Raw genomic sequence first — 20,008 nt, forward strand, 5'->3', positions numbered from 1 at the left:
GAGGGCTACATGCAAGACACTATATTCCGCCAACGCCGTTAGAGGTAAAGGTAGGGGGTAGGCCGGTAGGTGAAGCTCAAACGATTAGAATTCTTGGTCTATATCTGCAAACTAACAGGAAGAATAGGGTGGCCCTTGAAAAACTTAAGATCACGGTCAATGCTACTGTCAGGCTAATCAGAAGAATCGCTAACCGTAAGAGCGGGGTTGAGGAAAAAGAACTCTGTAAGCTGGTACAGGCGTTTGTGCTCAGCAGGATCACTTACGCGACACCTTATATGAAGTTGGATGCTGCAGAAAAAGGTAAGGTCGCGGCTACGATCCGGCAAGCTTACAAGGCAGCGCTTGGGTTGCCTAACAACGCGCCTACAGAAAGGCCGTTAAAACTAGGGGTACACAACACCCTGGATGAATTATGGGAGGCGCATCTGGTGATGCAGCACGCTAGGCTTTCGACAACCAAAACGGCAGGATCATATTGGAAAGGATTGGCATTGGAGCAGAGGCTCCCACTGGGGACACTAAAATTCAGGTGCGGCGAGAGTTACATAAGGCCCTGTACATAAAACCTTTGCCCAAAAATATGCATCAGATTCACCATTCGCAGCGCAGGCAGGCAAGAGCCAGAGCTTTACACGTTGAGTACGGCGAGTACAAAGCGGCAGTCTATACAGGTGTTGCGGAATATAAGGACAAAGACGCTTTTGTGATTGTGGTGGTGGACAGGCGGGGACGCTTGGTCGCCTCTGGGTCGGTCAAAACCCGCTCCTCGGAAACTGCAGAGGAAGCGGCAATAGCACTAGCTATAACTAATTCGCAGTCGGATTTGATTTTCAGTGATTCAAAGACAGCCATCCGAAATCTGGCGAGGGGCAGAATATCGGCAACCGCCGCACGATTTCTGCAAGGGGCCACGGGACGAGAAATTCGAGAAATAGAAATTGTCTCGGTACCAGCACACTCTGGGAACCCTGGGAACGAGGCGGCACCCCTGAATGCTCCAGGTTTCGTCAGCCGGGTAGGTGAGCCGCCAGTTCCGGGAAGGTCCGCGAGAGATGGGCTGGTGTCTTTTCATGACATAACGAATCATTATAAACTAGAGCGGAGGTTTTATCCGCCCCCGCACAAGCGGTTGACTAAGGCGCAGGAATGCGTCTGGAGAAAACTGCAGACGCAATATTTTCCCAACCCTTACGTGTTGAACAAAATGTACCCGCAGGAGATTAAGCCGCAATGCAAATGGTGTCAGGCTGTGGCAACATATGATCACATACTTTGGGAATGTAGCATAGTGCCGCCGCCGGTGGATAGTATGCGTGATCCCTCTCTTGAGCACTGGGAGGCCGTGTTGACCAGCTCAGACCCAGTCGTCCAGTTAAGGGTCGTGGAGTGGGCCACACAGGTCGCCGCCAACGTTGGGTTGATGGCCATCTAACACGGAATCATCCTCAGTTCCTTTCTGACGAAATAAAGCTGTGACGAAATAAACCACCACGGGATGCTCACCTTTCTTTCTTCTTTATGGACGCGAGCCTTCCCATAAAATCGACACCCTACTACCCTACCGTCCTGATGCTTCCAAGTGCCCACCTGTCTCCGATGCTTCTCGACAAGCCAAAGAGTGCCGCCAGCTCGCCTGTGCGCTCACCTCAAAAGAGCAGCAACGCCAGAAAGAACACCGTAGGACTGCCCTTTCAGATCCCAGCGATACCCCAGGGTCTCTTGTGTGGCTAGCCATTCCACACCAAACAGCGGGACTCTCCTCGAAACTTGTCCCCCGGTGCGAGGGGCCTTACACCGTTTTGGAGAAAACCTCTCCGGTTAATTTCCTAATTGAGCCAGTTTCCAGATCAGACGATATGCGCCGGCACGCACGTGACATCGTTCATGTTTCCTGACTGAAACCATACCATGAGCCTCTGCCTGAAACTTCTTAAGTCGCCAGGATGGCTCCTTTTTCAGCGGGGGCGATTGTGAAGAAGAAGATGTGCCTGCGGCGAGCTGCATCGCCAACGCCCGGCTCTCTCGGCTCGTGCTTCGGCTCACTGCTGTGCTGATATCTGCTGGAAGGTTCTTCACGCTGTCTTGCCGTTGTCGTTATCTACTAATAAAACTCGTCACAAATGGTTCAGTGAAAAATGAAGCAAAATGTCAAAAAAAGAAGTTATCTTCCTTCTTTGTCATTCTCTCTTTGTCAGGCTTGATTTGTTCAACCGGGCCCCACTAGATGGCACGACCTGTCCAGTTTAACCACGCGAAAATTAAAATTTTTAACTCCTCACACGATTCCTCCTAGTAACGTCCGGCGGTTCTTTTTTCCATGAATCAAACAAAAACGAACAAGCAGCAGTTTATTATGCTTCTTAATGCACAGAAGGTTCTTTATTCAGTGCAGCTAGATCAATTATTAGTGATGAATTGTAGGGGGTTCGTCTGACGTCATTGGGATCATTTTGAGGATATCCTACTGCGGCACATGTATTCTTGTGCATTTACCTTAATTTCTCGATAAGTAAGATACTGCTGTTGATAATATTGTCATTTTAGACATTGTCATACATTGAACCCTCACTCAGATATAAATTGTTACTAAACTTTAGTGTCCCTTTAATGCATATCAAGGGTAGAACAGGGTAAATGAGTTTGGGAGCAGTCCTTAAAGCAGCCAAAAGTACCTTTCGTAGCAGGCTTTGAGCGTACAGAAAAACATTTCGGCCCAGGCTTGGAGCAGCTAGAAAGGCCTTTTCAAGTAAGGTTGGAGCAGTCAAAAGATTCAGATCAGATGTAGCCCGGTTTCATGGCACTTGTTAAGCAACATTTTTCAACCATTAAGTCAAATTATGCAATGGCCTTATTATTGCGATAGAAATTATATGGGCACCTTTTGACAGTTTTTGCTGTGGCCATTGAAGTCATGTCTCGCATAAAGTCCAAACGAATAACATCCACCCACGCATTGTATGTTCAACCCGAGGGTAAGCAGGGGCAACGAAAGCAGCTGATGCTAAGATCAAACGAGCTGGCCCAACTCCGTTGCCCAGAGAGCGCATGTGATAACATCCCCCAATCGAGAGGCCTGCCATCGAAGCAGAGAAAAAACACACCGCCTGTCTTGCATGAGCATGAAAAAACACGAGGCTATGGAGGGGAAGTGTTGCTCGAGCAACAGCTGTGGACTTAGCCAGTAAGGGCGCGATCGCTGGCACGCACACTAGCTCGGCAGGCATGACATCTATTGCAGTTAGACTGCATACAAGTCTGAGTAGATATAGTCGTCCAGCTCATCACGCCCTCTATGTCTTAGTGAAAAAGGGTGAGGGTTGCAAAACTTACTGCTCAAGCAGCGATCAAATGCGCCGGCTATGCCCATAATGTGATAACACATGAACGGGCGCCAGACAAGGGTGGATTGCTAGTGCATCAACAGTAAACTTTGCTTAAACAGGCGAAGTTGCGTGCTGTCTCAAAAGAAATAGACAGCTCAAAACTTTCTAACTACTATACTTGCTGCGCTCTCATCAATTATTCTGCACTGAAGCGAGCATATTTCTTTACGTCAACAATCTGCAGAATGGTGCCTGGTTGGATCATAGAGCTGTGAGCTGCTAGCCTTACTTTGCGTAACATCCCTACTTGTTGCCACAGCATTCACTCCTTAGCCCTTGCGGTGAAACCATGACAATATATTTAAGTTATGGCAAATACACAGACATACCTGAACAATAACCTTGAGGTTCTGTTTGCGTAGCGTGGGTTGACAAAATCTTCTTTTCATTGGCCTGTGTTCCTTCATGGCGGGTTTGTAGTCGCACTTGAATCGATTTATTTGTAACATGATTCGGTTCACATGCTGGCTTTGGCAATGCTTCTACACCCTGTGCCAAATCACAAGACAGACTAGGTGCTACCTCAGGCTCTGCTGTGATGTCATCCTGAAATAAATTGCATTCAGTCGTAGTGAGGAAAAATGCCAGAGGTTACCACTGAGAAAAGAAATGAATGCCCTCTCATAAGATCTGTTTCGCTATAATGAGTTTGTCTTGGTATGTGCCCGATGGTTACATCTCCAGAGAGCAACTGTTTTAAGAATCTGAAATGCTATCAAGCGCTTTCTTCAAGATAGGCTACCAGGGTTGTAACCAGAATTTTTCTGGGGGCGAGGGGGAGAGAAAGGCACCCCCACAATACGGTCATTTTCTGCTTTCTATGCCATGGTGAAAAAAAAAATTGGGGGGATAAAATATAGAACCCTATAGTTATGTGTCCAGCTCAGAGCAAGGTGACAGTCATGCATTGATAAACGACTGCTCTCGAAGCAGCACAAGAGGCATCGATGGGTTCGTTAAATGAGCCACAGATACTATCGGCTCTTCCCGTTTCTTCAATGCAGGCATTGTAGGCAAGAGAAAAACTCGCACCAGGGTGTCCCGGGAAAGGTGAACCAAGGGTTAGCTCCTCCAACTGCGCTAATCAAAGTCGTCATGGCTTCTCTCATTGATGATGGCATTCAACAGCTGCACCTCACTAAGAGGCATAGTCCTGTGTGTTGGTGTAGGATGCCATGGTATTGTACGCCAGCACACAGACTATGCCTCAGAGTGAGGTACAGCTGTTGTGGCCAATGGCTGTGGTAGGCCCCATGGCATCGTACACCGGAACACAGACTATGCCTCCTAGTGAGGTGCAGCTGTTGTGGCCAATGGCTGCGGTAGGCCTGCCGAGAACCTCTGTGCCATGGCACTGCAGGGCACCGCAGTAACATCAATGTGGTGTCGCATCAAATCATCTTTTGTTTGTAGTCGGGAGAGGCCTACAGGCTCGCACAAGAGATCCGAACGTGGCTATGAACCTGGTGCTCCATTCCAGCCAGAACCAGTGCTGTAAGGCTTCATACTTATGACATGCCTCGTCACCCTGACGGAGGTTAATGGCCACAAGTCATTTCTAACAGCAAAGGTGTTGTAACTCACTGCAGTTTGTGAAGTGCCACAGAAAAATTCCTGAAGTGGGTAAGTGAGACAGGAATTGGGCAAGACCCAGTACTTTGTACGGTAGATAAGAGTGTCAAACAAAAATTAACATCTAACCGCAAGCCCATCCCTTCCCCCCCATTTGCTGCAAAAGATAAACTCACAAAATTTTGGAGGGTTAGGGCCCTAGATTGTGCATATACAAAATTCAAAATGGTGTCAGAAAGCCACACATGCTCGCAATGAAATGCTTTGTTGCATCCACATTAATACGTTGTCATTATTCATCTGACATTCGCCCTCGTTGGCCAGAAAAAACAGTTATGTTGAGGAAGGAGCGCTTGCTCTGCCATTAGCAAGTATTTTGAAATCTTTCAAAAAAAAAAAAAAAGAGAGAGAGAGGGGTGACTGCACAAAATTTCATGGTGCTTAAATTTGGACAGTTTAAAATTTAATGTACATAATTCGATAGACTTAGTAATGCATGTAATTTTGCCATGACACCAACCCATCTAGAATGTTGCTTAGTTACATAACTGACATGTCTCAAACCATATGCTCATGAAAATATAGATCTGATGTTTTGATGCTATATACAACTCGAATAACTGACTAGTAACCATAAATATATCGAGTGTCATTTCGCACCCATATAATTTTGGTAGGGAAAGCACTGCTTTTATTTTAGTGGTATTAATTTGTAAAAAATAAAGCTCACTCCATGGGTACTCAATATATTTGTACTCTGACGATACTGTAAATAAACGAATGAAATAGTTTTTACAGGTAACCTCCTTTCACTTATATCCAAATGCTGCCCACAGCTCTCCAGGTAAAAGCTCAATAGTGAGATTGGTACACCTCTCATTGCATAACGGCCCAGTTTCTCTGGTTGCATAGCATGACAATAAAGGCAAATAACTTACATCAGAGTGAAAGATAAATGTTTGCAAATGTTTAAAACACCCTTATTATCAACAGCATTGCTTTCTTTATCGAGAAATTAAGGTAAATGTGCGACACCATAAGTGCCCCGAGTGGGACATTTTGAAACAATTCCAATGACGTCAAAAGGTCAGACTGCAATTAACCAGTAGTAATTAAACCAGTTACAATAAAAAAACAACCTACCCAATAAAATGTTGCTTGTTCGCTTATCCCTTTATGGTCTGACCGGCACAAATGTTTGGATGAACAAAGGCGCTTAAAGAAGAGCACGTGCTTCAGTTTCGGTTTTATAACTGTGGGCCACAAGTATCGATGTTTCCGAGAATATATCTGTTTCAGTAGTTCATAAATTTCGTCACTAGAGAGCAAGCAATCGCACTGAAAATGGCGTCGCAGCAAGTGCGTCAGTGGTGGCTCCCTCTTCCTACTAAGTCAACGGTCTTGCATGTTATACATTTTGATTACGTAGCATATACATATGAAAGCAATACGAAAACTTCGAAAAATATGTATCGCTAAAGATAGCGGTCATTCTTGCCGCAACCGCTGTGTACTCCTACATGAAAAATTTATACGCACGTTTGTCCAGGCTAGGCTTTTGTCCTCGTGAAATGCATGCGGAGTAGCCCAAGCCGACACGTTCGTGTGCTGTGATACCTGTGCCAACTCTTGTTTTATTTCAAACAGCCTTCTTGGCATCTTATTGGCGTTTCATTGACTGGTGTTTACTGATGCGTAATGTATGCCACGTAAAGTGGTGTTGCGTTGATTGTGATGACCGCTTATGCCAAAAAATATTAATTTCGTGAATTTGTGTGCGAACCTGCATATTATTTGCAAGCATCAGATTTTTTATTGCCCACTGCATAGATTTAGAGTTGTGCCACTTGTTTTCAAGGGACTACGATTCACAGTGAAGGTTAGAATTTCTAAAGTTAGCGAACTTTAACACACAAGAATTTCACGCCAGAGCATGAAGATTACACGAAAAAATGCTTATACACAATAAAGTTTCAAGTTTACTATTATTATCAAATGAACGACACATAAAATGAACGAAACGTTTTACAGACTAGGGTTCCATAGCCCGAAGACTGTCAGAATTCCTTTTGTCAGAATTAGGTAGCTACAACAAAAACAAATTTACAGAGATTCACGTTCGCGGTTTGGGCCAAGTGAGTGATGGAAATTGCAAAGCGAAAGAGGAATTTTTGGGCAGTCTGCCTTCAAGCCAACTTGGTCAGGTGGCCAACTCCTGCCAGCTAAGGTAAAGGTACTGCTGTTTGGAAGAATGAACATTTTGCTACAGAGCTGCCTGGAGTCCCTAATGAGCTGATGCCCTTTTTGATTGCAGGAATCCTTTTCTACATTTCTGAGACTAATTATTGCAACGATTTCGTGAAGCGCTGGTGACAAAACGACTGTGGGCCTCATGATCCCCCTCCAAGAAAAAATAAAAACTCGGCAAGGAAGTCCACAAAAGCTCAAGCAGCTTTAGGTTGGCTGCATCAGATCAGTGCCTTCAGTGGCTGCATCAGATCACCAAGGCAGGAAGAACAAGAAAGCTGTGAAAAAAATGTTCCACAAGATCAATCCATAGAGAGAGATCCGGTAGTGAAAAAAAGAAATTAGCTGGAATCAATAAGCGACTTTAGTGACTTCACCGCTGGTCATCATCGCACAGCTTGATATCGGCACAAGACTGCAGGTTTCCAGGTCACATTTGTGTGCAAGGATAGGTTGTTGAAAGTGCAAGTGCCACAATGTTCCTTTGAGCAGCAAACAATTTTGTAAAGTATGGCACGTGCAGCGCTGAAGATGTATTTTTTTCTATTAACCATTCAGAGTGTACTGCTCGCTGCAGCCGATCAAAGGAACAAAGGCCCGGCCCACGCACATGAGCGGATTCGTTTTATCAGCCGAATACTCCAATTTTTTCAGCTTACTACTTCACACCAGAAAAGTCGTGCATTCTCTTTCAGGTATGAGTGCGTTGCAGCGATGTAGTTACGAATTATTGCCTCTTTAATCCCTTTGTCCTTTAAAAAATGCTCGGCAAATACAATTGTGTCTAGGACTGTGAATGCACAAAGTGTCACAAGATGACGACATCAGAGTAACCCTGCGTTCCTGCAAGCTTTTGCATTTGTCAGCGGCCACACAGTAAAGGTGCGAAACATTAGGCAAGGCAATTGCTACGTTAGATGGCCTGCTTTCTGTCGGGTGATTCGCACTAATGCCGTGTAGATCATTAAACATGACATGCTTTAAAGGTAAGCATTTTCTGGACACGAAAGTAGCACTATGACCAGTCCTGGATCGCTATTTTCAGCTATCAATGTTGACATAATATTTGCCTTTAGTGTCCCTTTCACCGATTGAACGCTTCTGAAAACTACACATGCACCTATGATCAGCTGCTTTTTACGAAATGCAAGCACAATTATGTTCTCTTTAACAAAGAGAGTTCAGTGGACCTTCCTATGTGAGATCCTATATTGCCATTTACTCATCAGATAATATTTATTCACAAAATTCAAAATTCTAGCATAAAATAACTTTTCCAACCCTCTAGAGAACACTGGCAATGTAGAAACAAGACGATAATTGCCGAAAGCATTCTTGTCCTCGCCCTAAAAAATGTGAATGATATTTTACAGTTGCATTTTTTGTAGAAATGTTCCCGCAGAAAAATCCAAGATAAATATGGGCGAGAGGGCGTGTAGTCAAGCCTGCCATGTATTTTATCAGTCTTTGTAAGTTGGTAATATCATGAGCCGAGCTATATTTAAGCAAAGCAAAGACAGTTTGTATATCAGACGTAGTAGTGGTAGTAACCGAGTGGCGAGACCTGGTAGTTAGACGAGAAAGTCGATAAACGCTTAAGCCAAGCTGCCATGCTAAGAACTCTGATTATTTTATGTTAATCTAATGACAGCTACATCAGTAGAAGAAAGATTTAAGGCATCAATTAATTGCTGTCATACAACTTTAGCATTAGAGATATAGACAATATGAAAACAATTAGGCAAACATTGTCACACAAGTCCCGTTAATTCGGGAGGCGATCGCCGGGCTAATTCCAAGGGCCGAAGTATCGGCCCCCCGAACCGCACCACGAAAGCGTGGACAATTTAGAAGTGGTCCTTTTTGGCGCGCCAGCGGATGCCGGCACACAGGATACCTGGTGAGTTTGACTCACTCCGTTTCGACAAGCGTCTGCTTAGTGCCCAGTCTGACCACACTTGAAACATTTTACAACCCTAGGGCTCGTAAAGATCGTTCGACAGTTTTTCGCGCGATGACCCAGTCAGTTACACAAAAAACATCGCAGAATGCTCTCTGGTGCACGCTTCTTTTCTTCGGGAGCCAATTTCTTCGAATCATCGGGACAATCCTTCTTGACCTTGGCCAAATTAGTTACACCTTGCGCTTCCAAGAATTGATCAGCCAATTCAAGCATTCCTTCAAGTGACTCAGCCTTCCTCTCTTTCAAGTACAGCGACAGGCTTGGGTGGCAACTAGTAAGAAATTGTTCTCTAATTAGGAGCTCTCTAAGCTCATCGTACTCCTGCGCTGTCCCTGAAAGTTCAATCCATCTGTCGAAATAATGGCATAGTCGGGCGGCATACTGCGTAGCCGTCTCACCATCAGCTGGCTTTCCTGTCCGAAATCTGTCCCGGAATCCTTCCACGGTAAATCTAAATCGCTTCAGCAAAGCAGCTTTCACCTTTGCATAGTTGCCTGCATCGGTCGGCGTCAGCCTACCATACACACTGAGCGCTTCACCACTCAAGCAAGTACTCAAAGCAGTTGCCCATTGATGTTCCGGCCAATTCTGGCTCCTTGCAATCGTCTCAAATCGGTGAAGGTACGCGTCAAGGTCGTCCTTCCTTTCATCAAACGCTACGAGCAGCTTGCTCGGGTTCAAGCGGAAGCCATGATCTTCCCGTTCGCTGCTTTCAACTCTAGCTTGGACGGGAGTTTCACTTCGCTGTTGCAAACGGAGCCGCTCGAGTTCCATCTCGTGCTGCCGCTGCCGTTCTCTTTCAGCCATCTCCGCTTCTCTTTCTTCTTTCGCCCTCTCAGCTGCCAGTCTTTCTCTCTCCATCTCCAACTTCAATTGCTGCTCTCTTTCTTCTTTCAGCTGTCGCTCCTTTGCCTCTCTTTCTTCTCTTGCCCTTTCGGCTGCCGTCTTTTCTCTCTCCAGCTCCAACTTCAATTGCTGCTCTCTTTCTTCTTTCAGCTGTCGCTCCTTTGCCTCTCTTTCTTCTTTCTCTCTCGCAGCTGCCAACCTCTCTCTCCAACTCAGCTGCTTTTTCTTCCTTGGCCCTCTCCTTTTCTTCTTTTTCCTTCTGGGTTACCCACTTCCGTAGTTCGACACCAGACAGACCCATCTTCTCACCAAGAGCTACTAACTTTTCGAGATCCATCGTGTCTCGCAATTAAAGTCTGGCCGTGTGCAAAAAGTAACTGCCTAAATCAGCCTATCGGAACACTCCCCTGCACTCGTTAACGAGAACACTGAACAACACACAAAATCGTTCCGATAGCACTATCAACAACTCGAGGCTCTTTCTCACTACTTTGGACACACTGTGCACCAAAAGGTCCTTTGTCGCGGACGCCAGATTATTTGTCTCACAAGTCCCGTTAATTCAAGAGGCGATCGCCAAGCTAATTCCAAGGGCCGAAGTATCGGCCCCCCGAACCGCACCACGAAAGCGTGGACAATTTAGAAGTGGTCCTTTTTGGCGCGCCTGCGGACGCCGGCTGTGGCCCAAAGAACAAGTCAGAGCCGAGAGTTGATAAACAAAACAGAATTATATTCTCAATAAAGGCAGATCAAACCAACACACAAGTATGCACACTCCACAATAGTTGCATACAATATGTCACCAATCAAACAACGTACTACACAGTACAATCAGCCACACTCGAAACAACGGACACAGACAACAATACGCACTACAATGCAGTCGCATGCATTGAACAACCAAGACACCTAAAGACTAAAGAGATAGAAAACCTATTCAGTCCAAAGTTCTTGGAACCAAAGTCTAGATGATACTCTTCCGAGAATCACTCACTCAAAGTCCAGCGTTGTTGTCGTTCCGCAGCCCCCGAAGTTTCTCTTCCAGGAAACCTCGCCAAAGTTTTTCTTCCAGGAAACCTCACGTCTTCAATAGGCCACTCTCCAAGCTTCAAACTTCTTCGCCCGAACACGTCGGCTTCACACACGCAGCTGTTGCCACGCGTCTTCGCTCGATAGCGGTAAACACACACTCTTGCCAGTAGCTCGAGTTGTCACCCCTCAGGTGGAAATCATCTGCTTCTCCTGCTTTGTCTCCACGGACAAAACCTTCGCCGACCACACGGCGGAATCCCTACGCGCTCTGGCGCTAACTTCCGTCTTCTCCTGATCTCTCGTCTCGGCCGCTCGATTAAATACCTTCCGCGCGAGATTCCAGAAGGTTCTCGTCATTTCGTCGGCGCGATACGCAGCGAAGGCTGGGGAGAGGCGCGAGACTGTACGAGGGCCGTCCCCGACAGATGACTCAACCCGGCATAACACGCCCCTTTCCTTCTAGAAATTTCCAGTGCTTGCTCGGCCGCCGTTGTGGGGTGAGGAGGTTCGTCGGCGAAGCCACGCTTCTGAGAGGAGAGGCTCGCGCGCCCGGGGAGCCTTTAGATGTTTGTTTTCTTTTTCTTTCTTTTTCGTTGACCTCGCGGCGTCACTCTGGCGGTTCGTCGCGAGAATTTGGCGGCATGCTCCTTTTGAGCGCTCGTTCTGTGACACTGCCCCCCACTTAAGGATATTATCTTATAATATTCAAAACCACACAAACGAGCGCGAACGGTCACCACGCACTCTGAAAGGCGGTAACACAAACCGTCGCTCATGACACTTCACATTCACAATAGATCGCTCAATACAATCGTACATTGTAGTTCAATTCCACAACACATGAAATATAGCCACAGGTACATGACTACAACACTTCATCACACATTCCAAACAATACAAACGTACAAAGTTCTGTCTCCACAACAATTATACAACACTATACTTCACATCATCGCACAGAACACTTTGACTCGCTCGACATACACTTGTGACACAGGATAACAAGAACATTAACACAACATATGTCACTCAGCCCTGCCAAACACATTCCGATTCCACCTCAGCACCTATCCTGTGTATTTCGAGCTGCGCTTGCGTCCTTTCTTGCGGTGCTCGCTCGATCTCTTCTGGTTTTTCCTCGTTCTTTTTCGGCGAGCCCTTTCCAACGATGATAACTGAGGCGGCGTCTCAGCCATCGTTGTCACTTCTGACACTGTTAACGGGTGATAACGCTCAACCGATCCTGTCACGCGCTTGTTCATGTCACGACATTGGGCCTGGCTGGCCGACTCCGTCACCTTTACACTGTCTGTCGGTTGAGGTCGTGCCGACGTACGTCCAGTTGCTCGGCCCGTGAACTCATTCAACACGATCATCTTCTCGTTCGCTGTCTCTTGCGCCGCGGCTTCACCTTGGGCTCTAGTGAGATCCGTCACGGGCTGCTCCTCCACTGTATCTCGCGGTCGCTGGGTTGGTGAGGGCTCTATCTTAGGGTCTTCTCCCAAACATTCCGGATCATTCGGTGCTCGCGCCCCGTCGATGTTCCCGATGACAAGGTCGTACAGGGGGGTCGTCATGCATAAAGCAGTAACCTTCCCGCTGAAGTACGGGGTTTCAACCTCAATTTCTGCTTCGGGAAGCATCCGAACCGTACGGTAATTAGGCAAACCGGTTTCGTTTTGCCTGTTAACTCACTCTCCCGCACCAGATTTCTCCGCACCATAACAGTGGAGCTGCCGGTATCTCTTAACACCGTAATCTTTTTGTCCGCAATTTTTCCAGGCAGCGTTGGCATTCCCTTCGTAACACCGGTTGGCTGTTTTGTCATTACAGCACCCACAATAGGAATTTTCTCCCCATTTTTCAACTCTACGAATCCGTCAGTGACGGCATTATTACCGGATTTCGGTGCCGTTTGCACACAGGATACCTGGTGAGTTTGACTCACTCCGTTTCGACAAGCGTCTGCTTTGTGCCCAGTCTGACCACACTTGAAACATTTTACAACCGTAGGGCTCGTAAAGATCGTTCGACAGTTTTTCGCGCGATTACCCAGTCAGTTACACAGAAAACATCGCAGAATGCTCTCTGGTGCACGCTTCTTTTCTTCGGGAGCCAATTTCTTCGAATCATCGGGACAATCCTTCTTGACCTTGGCCAAATTAGTTCCACCTTGCGCTTCCAAGAATTGATCAGCCAATTCAAGCATTCCTTCAAGTAACTCAGCCTTGCTCTCTTTCAAGTACAGCGACAGGCTTGGGTGGCAACTAGTAAGAAATTGTTCTCTAATTAGGAGCTCTCTAAGCTCATCGTACTCCTGCGCTGTCCCTGAAAGGTCAATCCATCTGTCGAAATAATGACAAAGTCGGGCGGCATACTGCGTAGCCGTCTCACCATCAGCTGGCTTTCCTGTCCGAAATCTGTCCCGGAATCCTTCCACGGTAAATCTAAATCGCTTCAGCAAAGCAGCTTTCACCTTTGCATAGTTGGCTGCATCGGTCGGCGTCAGCCTACCATACACACTGAGCGCTTCACCACTCAAGCAAGTACTCAAAGCAGTTGCCCATTGATGTTCCGGCCAATTCTGGCTCCTTGCAATCGTCTCAAATCGGTGAAGGTACGCGTCAAGGTCGTCCTTCCTTTCATCAAACGCTACGAGCAGCTTGCTCGGGTTCAAGCGGAAGCCATGATCTTCCCGTTCGCTGCTTTCAACTCTAGCTTGGACGGCGGAAGCCATGATCTTCCCGTTCGCTGCTTTCAACTCTAGCTTGGACGGGAGTTTCACTTCGCTGTTGCAAACGGAGCCGCTCGAGTTCCATCTCGTGCTGCCGCTGCCGTTCTCTTTCAGCCATCTCCGCTTCTCTTTCTTCTTTCACCCTCTCAGCTGCCAGTCTTTCTCTCTCCATCTCCAACTTCAATTGCTGCTCTCTTTCTTCTTTCAGCTGTCGCTCCTTTGCCTCTCTTTCTTCTCTTGCCCTTTCGGTGCCATCTTTTCTCTCTCCAGCTCCAACTTCAATTGCTGCTCTCTTTCTTCTTTCAGCTGTCGCTCCTTTGCCTCTCTTTCTTCTTTCTCTCTCGCAGCTGCCAACCTCTCTCTCCAACTCAGCTGCTTTTTCTTCCTTGGCCCTCTCCTTTTCTTCTTTTTCCTTCTGGGTTACCCACTTCCGTAGTTCGACACCAGACAGACCCATCTTCTCACCAAGAGCTACTAACTTTTCGAGATCCATCGTGTCTCGCAATTAAAGTCTGGTTGTGTGCAAAAAGTAACTGCCTAAATCAGCCTATCGGAACACTCCCCTGCACTCGTTAACGAGAACACTGAACAACACACAAAATCGTTCCGATAGCACTATCAACAACTCGAGGCTCTTTCTCACTACTTTGGACACACTGTGCACCAAAAGGTCCTGTGTTGCGGACGCCAGATTAATTGTCTCACAAGTCCCGTTAATTCGGGAGGCGATCGCCGGGCTAATTCCAAGGGCCGAAGTATCGGCCCCCCGAACCGCACCACGAAAGCGTGGACAATTTAGAAGTGGTCCTTTTTGGCGCGCCAGCGGACGCCGGCTGTGGCCCAAAGAACAAGTCAGAGCCGAGAGTTGATAAACAAAACAGAATTATATTCTCAATAAAGGCAGGTCAAACCAACACACAAGTATGCGCACTCCACAATAGTTGCATACAATATGTCACCAATCAAACAACGTACTACACAGTACAATCAGCCACACTCGAAACAACGGACACAGACAACAATACGCACTACAATGCAGTCGCATGCATTGAATAAACAAGACACCTAAAGACTAAAGAGATAGAAAACCTATTCAGTCCAAAGTTCTTGGAACCAAAGTCTAGATGATACTCTTCCGAGAATCACTCACTCAAAGTCCAGCGTTGTTGTCGTTCCGCAGCCCCCAAAGTTTCTCTTCCAGGAAACCTCGCCGAAGTTTCTCTTCCAGGAAACCTCACGTCTTCAATAGACCACTCTCCAAGCTTCAAACTTCTTCGCCCGAACACGTCGGCTTCACACACGCAGCTGTTGCCACGCGTCTTCGCTCGATAGCGGTAAACACACACTCTTGCCTGTAGCTCGAGTCGTCACCCCTCAGGTGGAAATCATCTGCTTCTCCTGCTTTGTCTCCACGGACAAAACCTTCGCCGACCACACGGCGGAATCCCTATGCGCTCTGGCGCTAACTTCCGTCTTCTCCTGATCTCTCGTCTCGGCCGCTCGATTAAATACTTTCCGCGCGAGATTCCAGAAGGTTCTCGTCATTTCGTCGGCGCGATATGCAGCGAAGGCTGGGGAGAGGCGCGAGACTGTACGAGGGCCGTCCCCGACAGATGACTCAACCCGGCATAACACGCCCCTTTCCTTCTAGAAATTTCCAGTGCTTGCTCGGCCGCCGTTGTGGGGTGAGGAGGTTCGTCGGCGAAGCCACGCTTCTGAGAGGAGAGGCTCGCGCGCCCGGGGAGCCTTTAGATTTTTGTTTTCTTTTTCTTTCTTTTTCGCTGACCTCGCGGCGTCACTCTGGCGGTTCGTCGCGAGAATTTGGCGGCGCGCTCCTTTTGAGCGCTCCTTCTGTGACAACCATACTTTCTTATTAGTACAAAGAAACACAGTAGTTTAATTCCAGTGTTATTTGAACGTATTCCAGCCTTCAGGGTTATGTGTGCTTAATTTTTAAATAACCTATCTTCTTCATTAATTTGAGGCAATGGCTCATTACACAAGGGTTGTGAGGTTGTTTGGATTTGTTTATTTCAATAATGGGAGAAGATTCAGGACATATTTGGGATAATAAGTAAATGAACGTGTCATATGTATCGTCAGACGTTATACGTAGGAATATGCACTTGATTGCAGTTAAACTTTTTTAATCCAGCACAAAAACATTCAAGCGTAGTAAGTTTGTTGTATTATATAGACAGATGGACGTTGGTGTGTGACGCAACAGTTCTACTACAGTATCACTCGTAGCAAGGTTATATAGACGGCTTTGGTGTTTGTAAACAAACTGGCTCGCGCTAAACGGCCTGCCCCAGCAGACTTCCGCTGCGCCACTTCCGGTAATGCTTCTTCAATGGTCCCTGCGGCTTTTCGTGGTGTGTTCGAATTTGCTGCTGTATTATTTCTGGCGCATTCTTTAAGATGTATTTGGTGCCACGTCTAGCGGCCACTTGAAGGGCCCCGATGTAGTGCATGGCAGGTGCAGGTGCAGCCACTGCTGCAGGTAACACGGCTCATGTGGCCGACGGGCGCCGCACAAAATATCCGCCGTGGTGTTCCAACGAGCGCAGCCTCCTCCTCCGTGATACTTCTGGCAGTGGCCGCCCCTTCAGGAGAAGCTTGTCAGCGAACTTAATTGAGCCAGTTGGTTCTGCATGTCGACGTGGATCCGCTTTGAAGATGCAGACAGAGAATTGACAGCGCACCCGTGTTTTCCCTTTCCGCGTCTTCAAAGCGCACCCACATCGTTGAAATGCAGGAGAAGATTTGCCCAATCTATAGTGAAGTTGCTCAATTCTGCTTTTCGACTAGAACTGAAAACCTTCCTCCTGTCAAATGCCGAACATATTTGTGTATTCGCGTAAGCACACAGCCTCCAGATAAATCGCTTATTTTTGCGTGTGTCATGCCGGGCACTCTCTAGATCATCGGCGTTCGGAATTTCTCGCAATCCGGAGTGTTTGTGCGACCGGGAAAATATGAAATGTACTGGTTATGTGATGACATCCACTGGGGCTTGGTCACGCGAACAATTATAGTTTACTCACGACTAAGCTATTCATGAATCAAACTTTCAAGTTGAACCCACCAAAGCCATGTTCACACCGAAAGCTAAATGAGCAAGAATGCAGGGATATTAACTAGCGGCAGAAAGACACGCAATGAGTCATTTGTTCGCACGGATGAGTGCCCACTCGCCAGGGTCGCTTTCAAAAATCAAAAACAAAAAACAAATGCAACGACAACGAAACGTGGACACCACGACGAACACAGTGCAGCAATTCATGTGGAGCATGGTTACTTTGTGCCCCAAGTTTCAAACAGTACACATCGTTATTATTGTTGAAACTATACGAGAAACACCTTTGCGATACATTTTCAGTGTTCGCTTTCACGTTTTATTACCCATTGCACGCGTCAGTACACGTATCTACCATGAGTGGGAGACGACAGTGACTGATGTGTTCCCGGTAAGCGGGACCTTAGACTAATCTAAAGTCTGAGTATCCTCTCTGTGCCATTAGTGTGCGGTGAGCTTTACATTGCCTTTAATGAAGAGGGAAGAACAAGCCTACCCGCTCTCAACGGGAATTAAGTTTTCTCTCGTGATCAAAACAGAACGTTTTGACTAGCATATAAAATTAGTTCAGGCTTCCAGACTGTATCCTGGCTTGACAAAGCTGTGTCCGAGTTGCGAGCGGTTCATCGGAATAATTTTATCAGCACAAACTATCGGAACACAACACAAACTATCGAACGGCCAACAACAAACGTTAAACCACGCAAGAATAAGCTAGACTGGATATTTCCTGGGGTGGTTTTCTGGTGAATGCACAATGTTGCCAGAGACCGGCAGGCTCTGGCAAAACCGTCTTTAAGAGGCTTACTACGGTGCTTTTGAGCACGGTAATGTCTGATGGCATATTAATGTAATTATTCAAACATTGCAAAACTAATATGGTAAGAAATTTCTGCGACACTGGCAGATTGGACATATAAATATACTGCAGTCTCCGTTCAAAAAAGGTCCGATTATTTGAATTCGCAAAGTCAAGTAATGCTTCAAAATATTCTACGAAAGACGGCAGACTTCCGTCTGGTAGGCAATAGATTAAAGACATGCTTCTTAAACTTCACAGCAGGACGTTAAACATATGAAGAAGTAAAGTATATTTACTGTATATTGGAAATTTCTGATTGACCAATCTCCAAATCTTGCACCCTCGTCATAAACCTGAACCACATGCTAAATCTTTAACACAATTCTGCGGAGGTAACGCTCGTAAATATATTGATATTTCTCACGCATGCTCTCAGAGTGAAACGAAACGATTTAAACTTCCTCTTCGTATTTTTTCATCTTTTGTTCTACACTAAAATAACAATGTGGCAAAACTTCAGTTATATACTTACTGCATTGCTGTTTTGCTTCAAATTGCAAAAATACTTCTCTTATTTTGTATTCATTTATGGTAATTATTTGTTTTACAGTAATCCCACATATAATCATTGATCTGTAGTTTATTTTCTATTCATTATGCCTGTCCTTCACAGTAACTCTTACAGGACCACTTCCTTGTGGCATCGATCGTATGTGATCTTCGGCTTTCTGTAAGCTGCCGAGTGAAACTTTCCATACTCTTTGCATGTATTACTATTTAGCAGCTAGTTTTATAACTGAACTTTCAGTTTTGTCATAGTCTGGCATTTTTCTAAAGGAAAAAATGGCAAACTATGACAAATAAAATACATGAAAGAGAGAGAGATTTGTCGGTAACAGTGATGGCAAACGCAAAGCACCATGGTTATGTGCCCATGTCACGTTGCACAGCGAAACCGATGTGAGCAGCACGATTTCGCCACTCTGACGGCATACCTTCAGCGTAAGTAAGCCTCCCGCAGACTATTTTGACAGCTCGAATTTGATATTAAAGAGCAATCAGGACGAGAACTGACATGGGACACCAGCCAGTACATTCAGATGAGTGTAGCTTCACAGTCACCTTTCTTGTGAATAGCCAAAGAGGCTAAGCTCACATTGCTTTATTTCTGTTTGATTTTGTCCTAAAGAATTTTAGACAAGCGCTCATCTATCAGCTTCACAACCAAGCCTGCCCGTGCTTCTCAACTTCACCTACTCCCATCTGTGAGGCACCCGATCGACAAATGAGAAAAAAAGTGACTGGCACAAGAACACTGTGAGGAGTAGAAGAAAACCATGCGGAAAATAAATGTTGTTTGCAGAACATGTAAAGTACTGTACATTCATATTTTGCTACTGCACAAAACTGGACAGTCTGGCATGGTGTTGAAGTACCAAAACAAGAGCATGATGTAACCTGACATTATTGTAAAGAACGAAGGCAGAAGTAACCACTAGTTTTAGAGTTGTTCAATTAGACAAGTTGCCAAACTTTCTGTAGGCTCTATGCATCGAAATACAGACACGCCATTGGCCCACATGTAAGAAATGTGCAGATTGTTCTGTCACCTGTTCATCAGCACACCAGCCATCAAAGACATTATTTTGATTTGCATTGTGGCTCCAGGATATTGCGACAGTCAGCTAGTTCCCACAAAATAAGGTCTACTGTGTGTTTTGGAACGCGGTTTTGTGACTAGTAAGATTGAATAATTCTGACCAGTTCTGATCAGAAGAAATTTACTGGAACGCTTAAAACATCACCGGCTCCAAATTGGCAGTTGGAGGCAAAAGCACACGTTGTGACTTCAAAACAAAAGTACTCTGCCATTTTCTGAAGAAACTTGGGAACAATACAAAAATTTCAAGCAATGAGCGTTGTAAACCCGTGCACCACTCGTGTTTCACTGCACTTGGCCATTTCCATTTGCATTGGAAGGAAACGTTGAGCAGAAACTCTGCGACACCTTTAGTCCTGGCTATAAATGAAAACTACGGCTCCATTCATGTATGGATTCGAGAAAAGCTATACTCCCTTTTCTGAAAGCAGATCAATAGCCACCTCCAGGAGAAGAGAACTGGAAGAGAACACTGTTTAGCGTACTAGACGTGTCTTTGGCTGATCAACAACTCCCACTTACTCTAGAGTAACAAGTATAGTTAAAAGAAAACACCAGTCTGATGCTGTAGAGTTTCAGCACACTGCTTTGGGGATGGCTAGAATGCCCACAACCTTTTTGTGGAAGGCGCCCACACACTGCCTTTTGCAGCGTCCTGATTGGCTAATTGCAAAATAAAAACACCTA

General features: G+C 46.0%; 1 protein-coding gene across 1 annotated transcript in view; it reads right to left on the reverse strand.

Moving 5' to 3' along the window:
- LOC142804030 (uncharacterized) overlaps window positions 1-20,008 on the reverse strand; it is a 42,375-nt gene that overhangs the window by 19,800 nt on the left and 2,567 nt on the right. The window contains exon 2 of the mRNA XM_075890537.1: window positions 3,716-3,932. Coding sequence (XP_075746652.1) covers window positions 3,716-3,932 — 217 coding nt within the window. The remainder of the gene's footprint in view (window positions 1-3,715; window positions 3,933-20,008) is intronic.

This window comes from Rhipicephalus microplus, chromosome 3 (genome assembly GCF_043290135.1).
Source record: "Rhipicephalus microplus isolate Deutch F79 chromosome 3, USDA_Rmic, whole genome shotgun sequence".
Taxonomy (NCBI): Eukaryota; Metazoa; Arthropoda; class Arachnida; order Ixodida; family Ixodidae; genus Rhipicephalus; species Rhipicephalus microplus.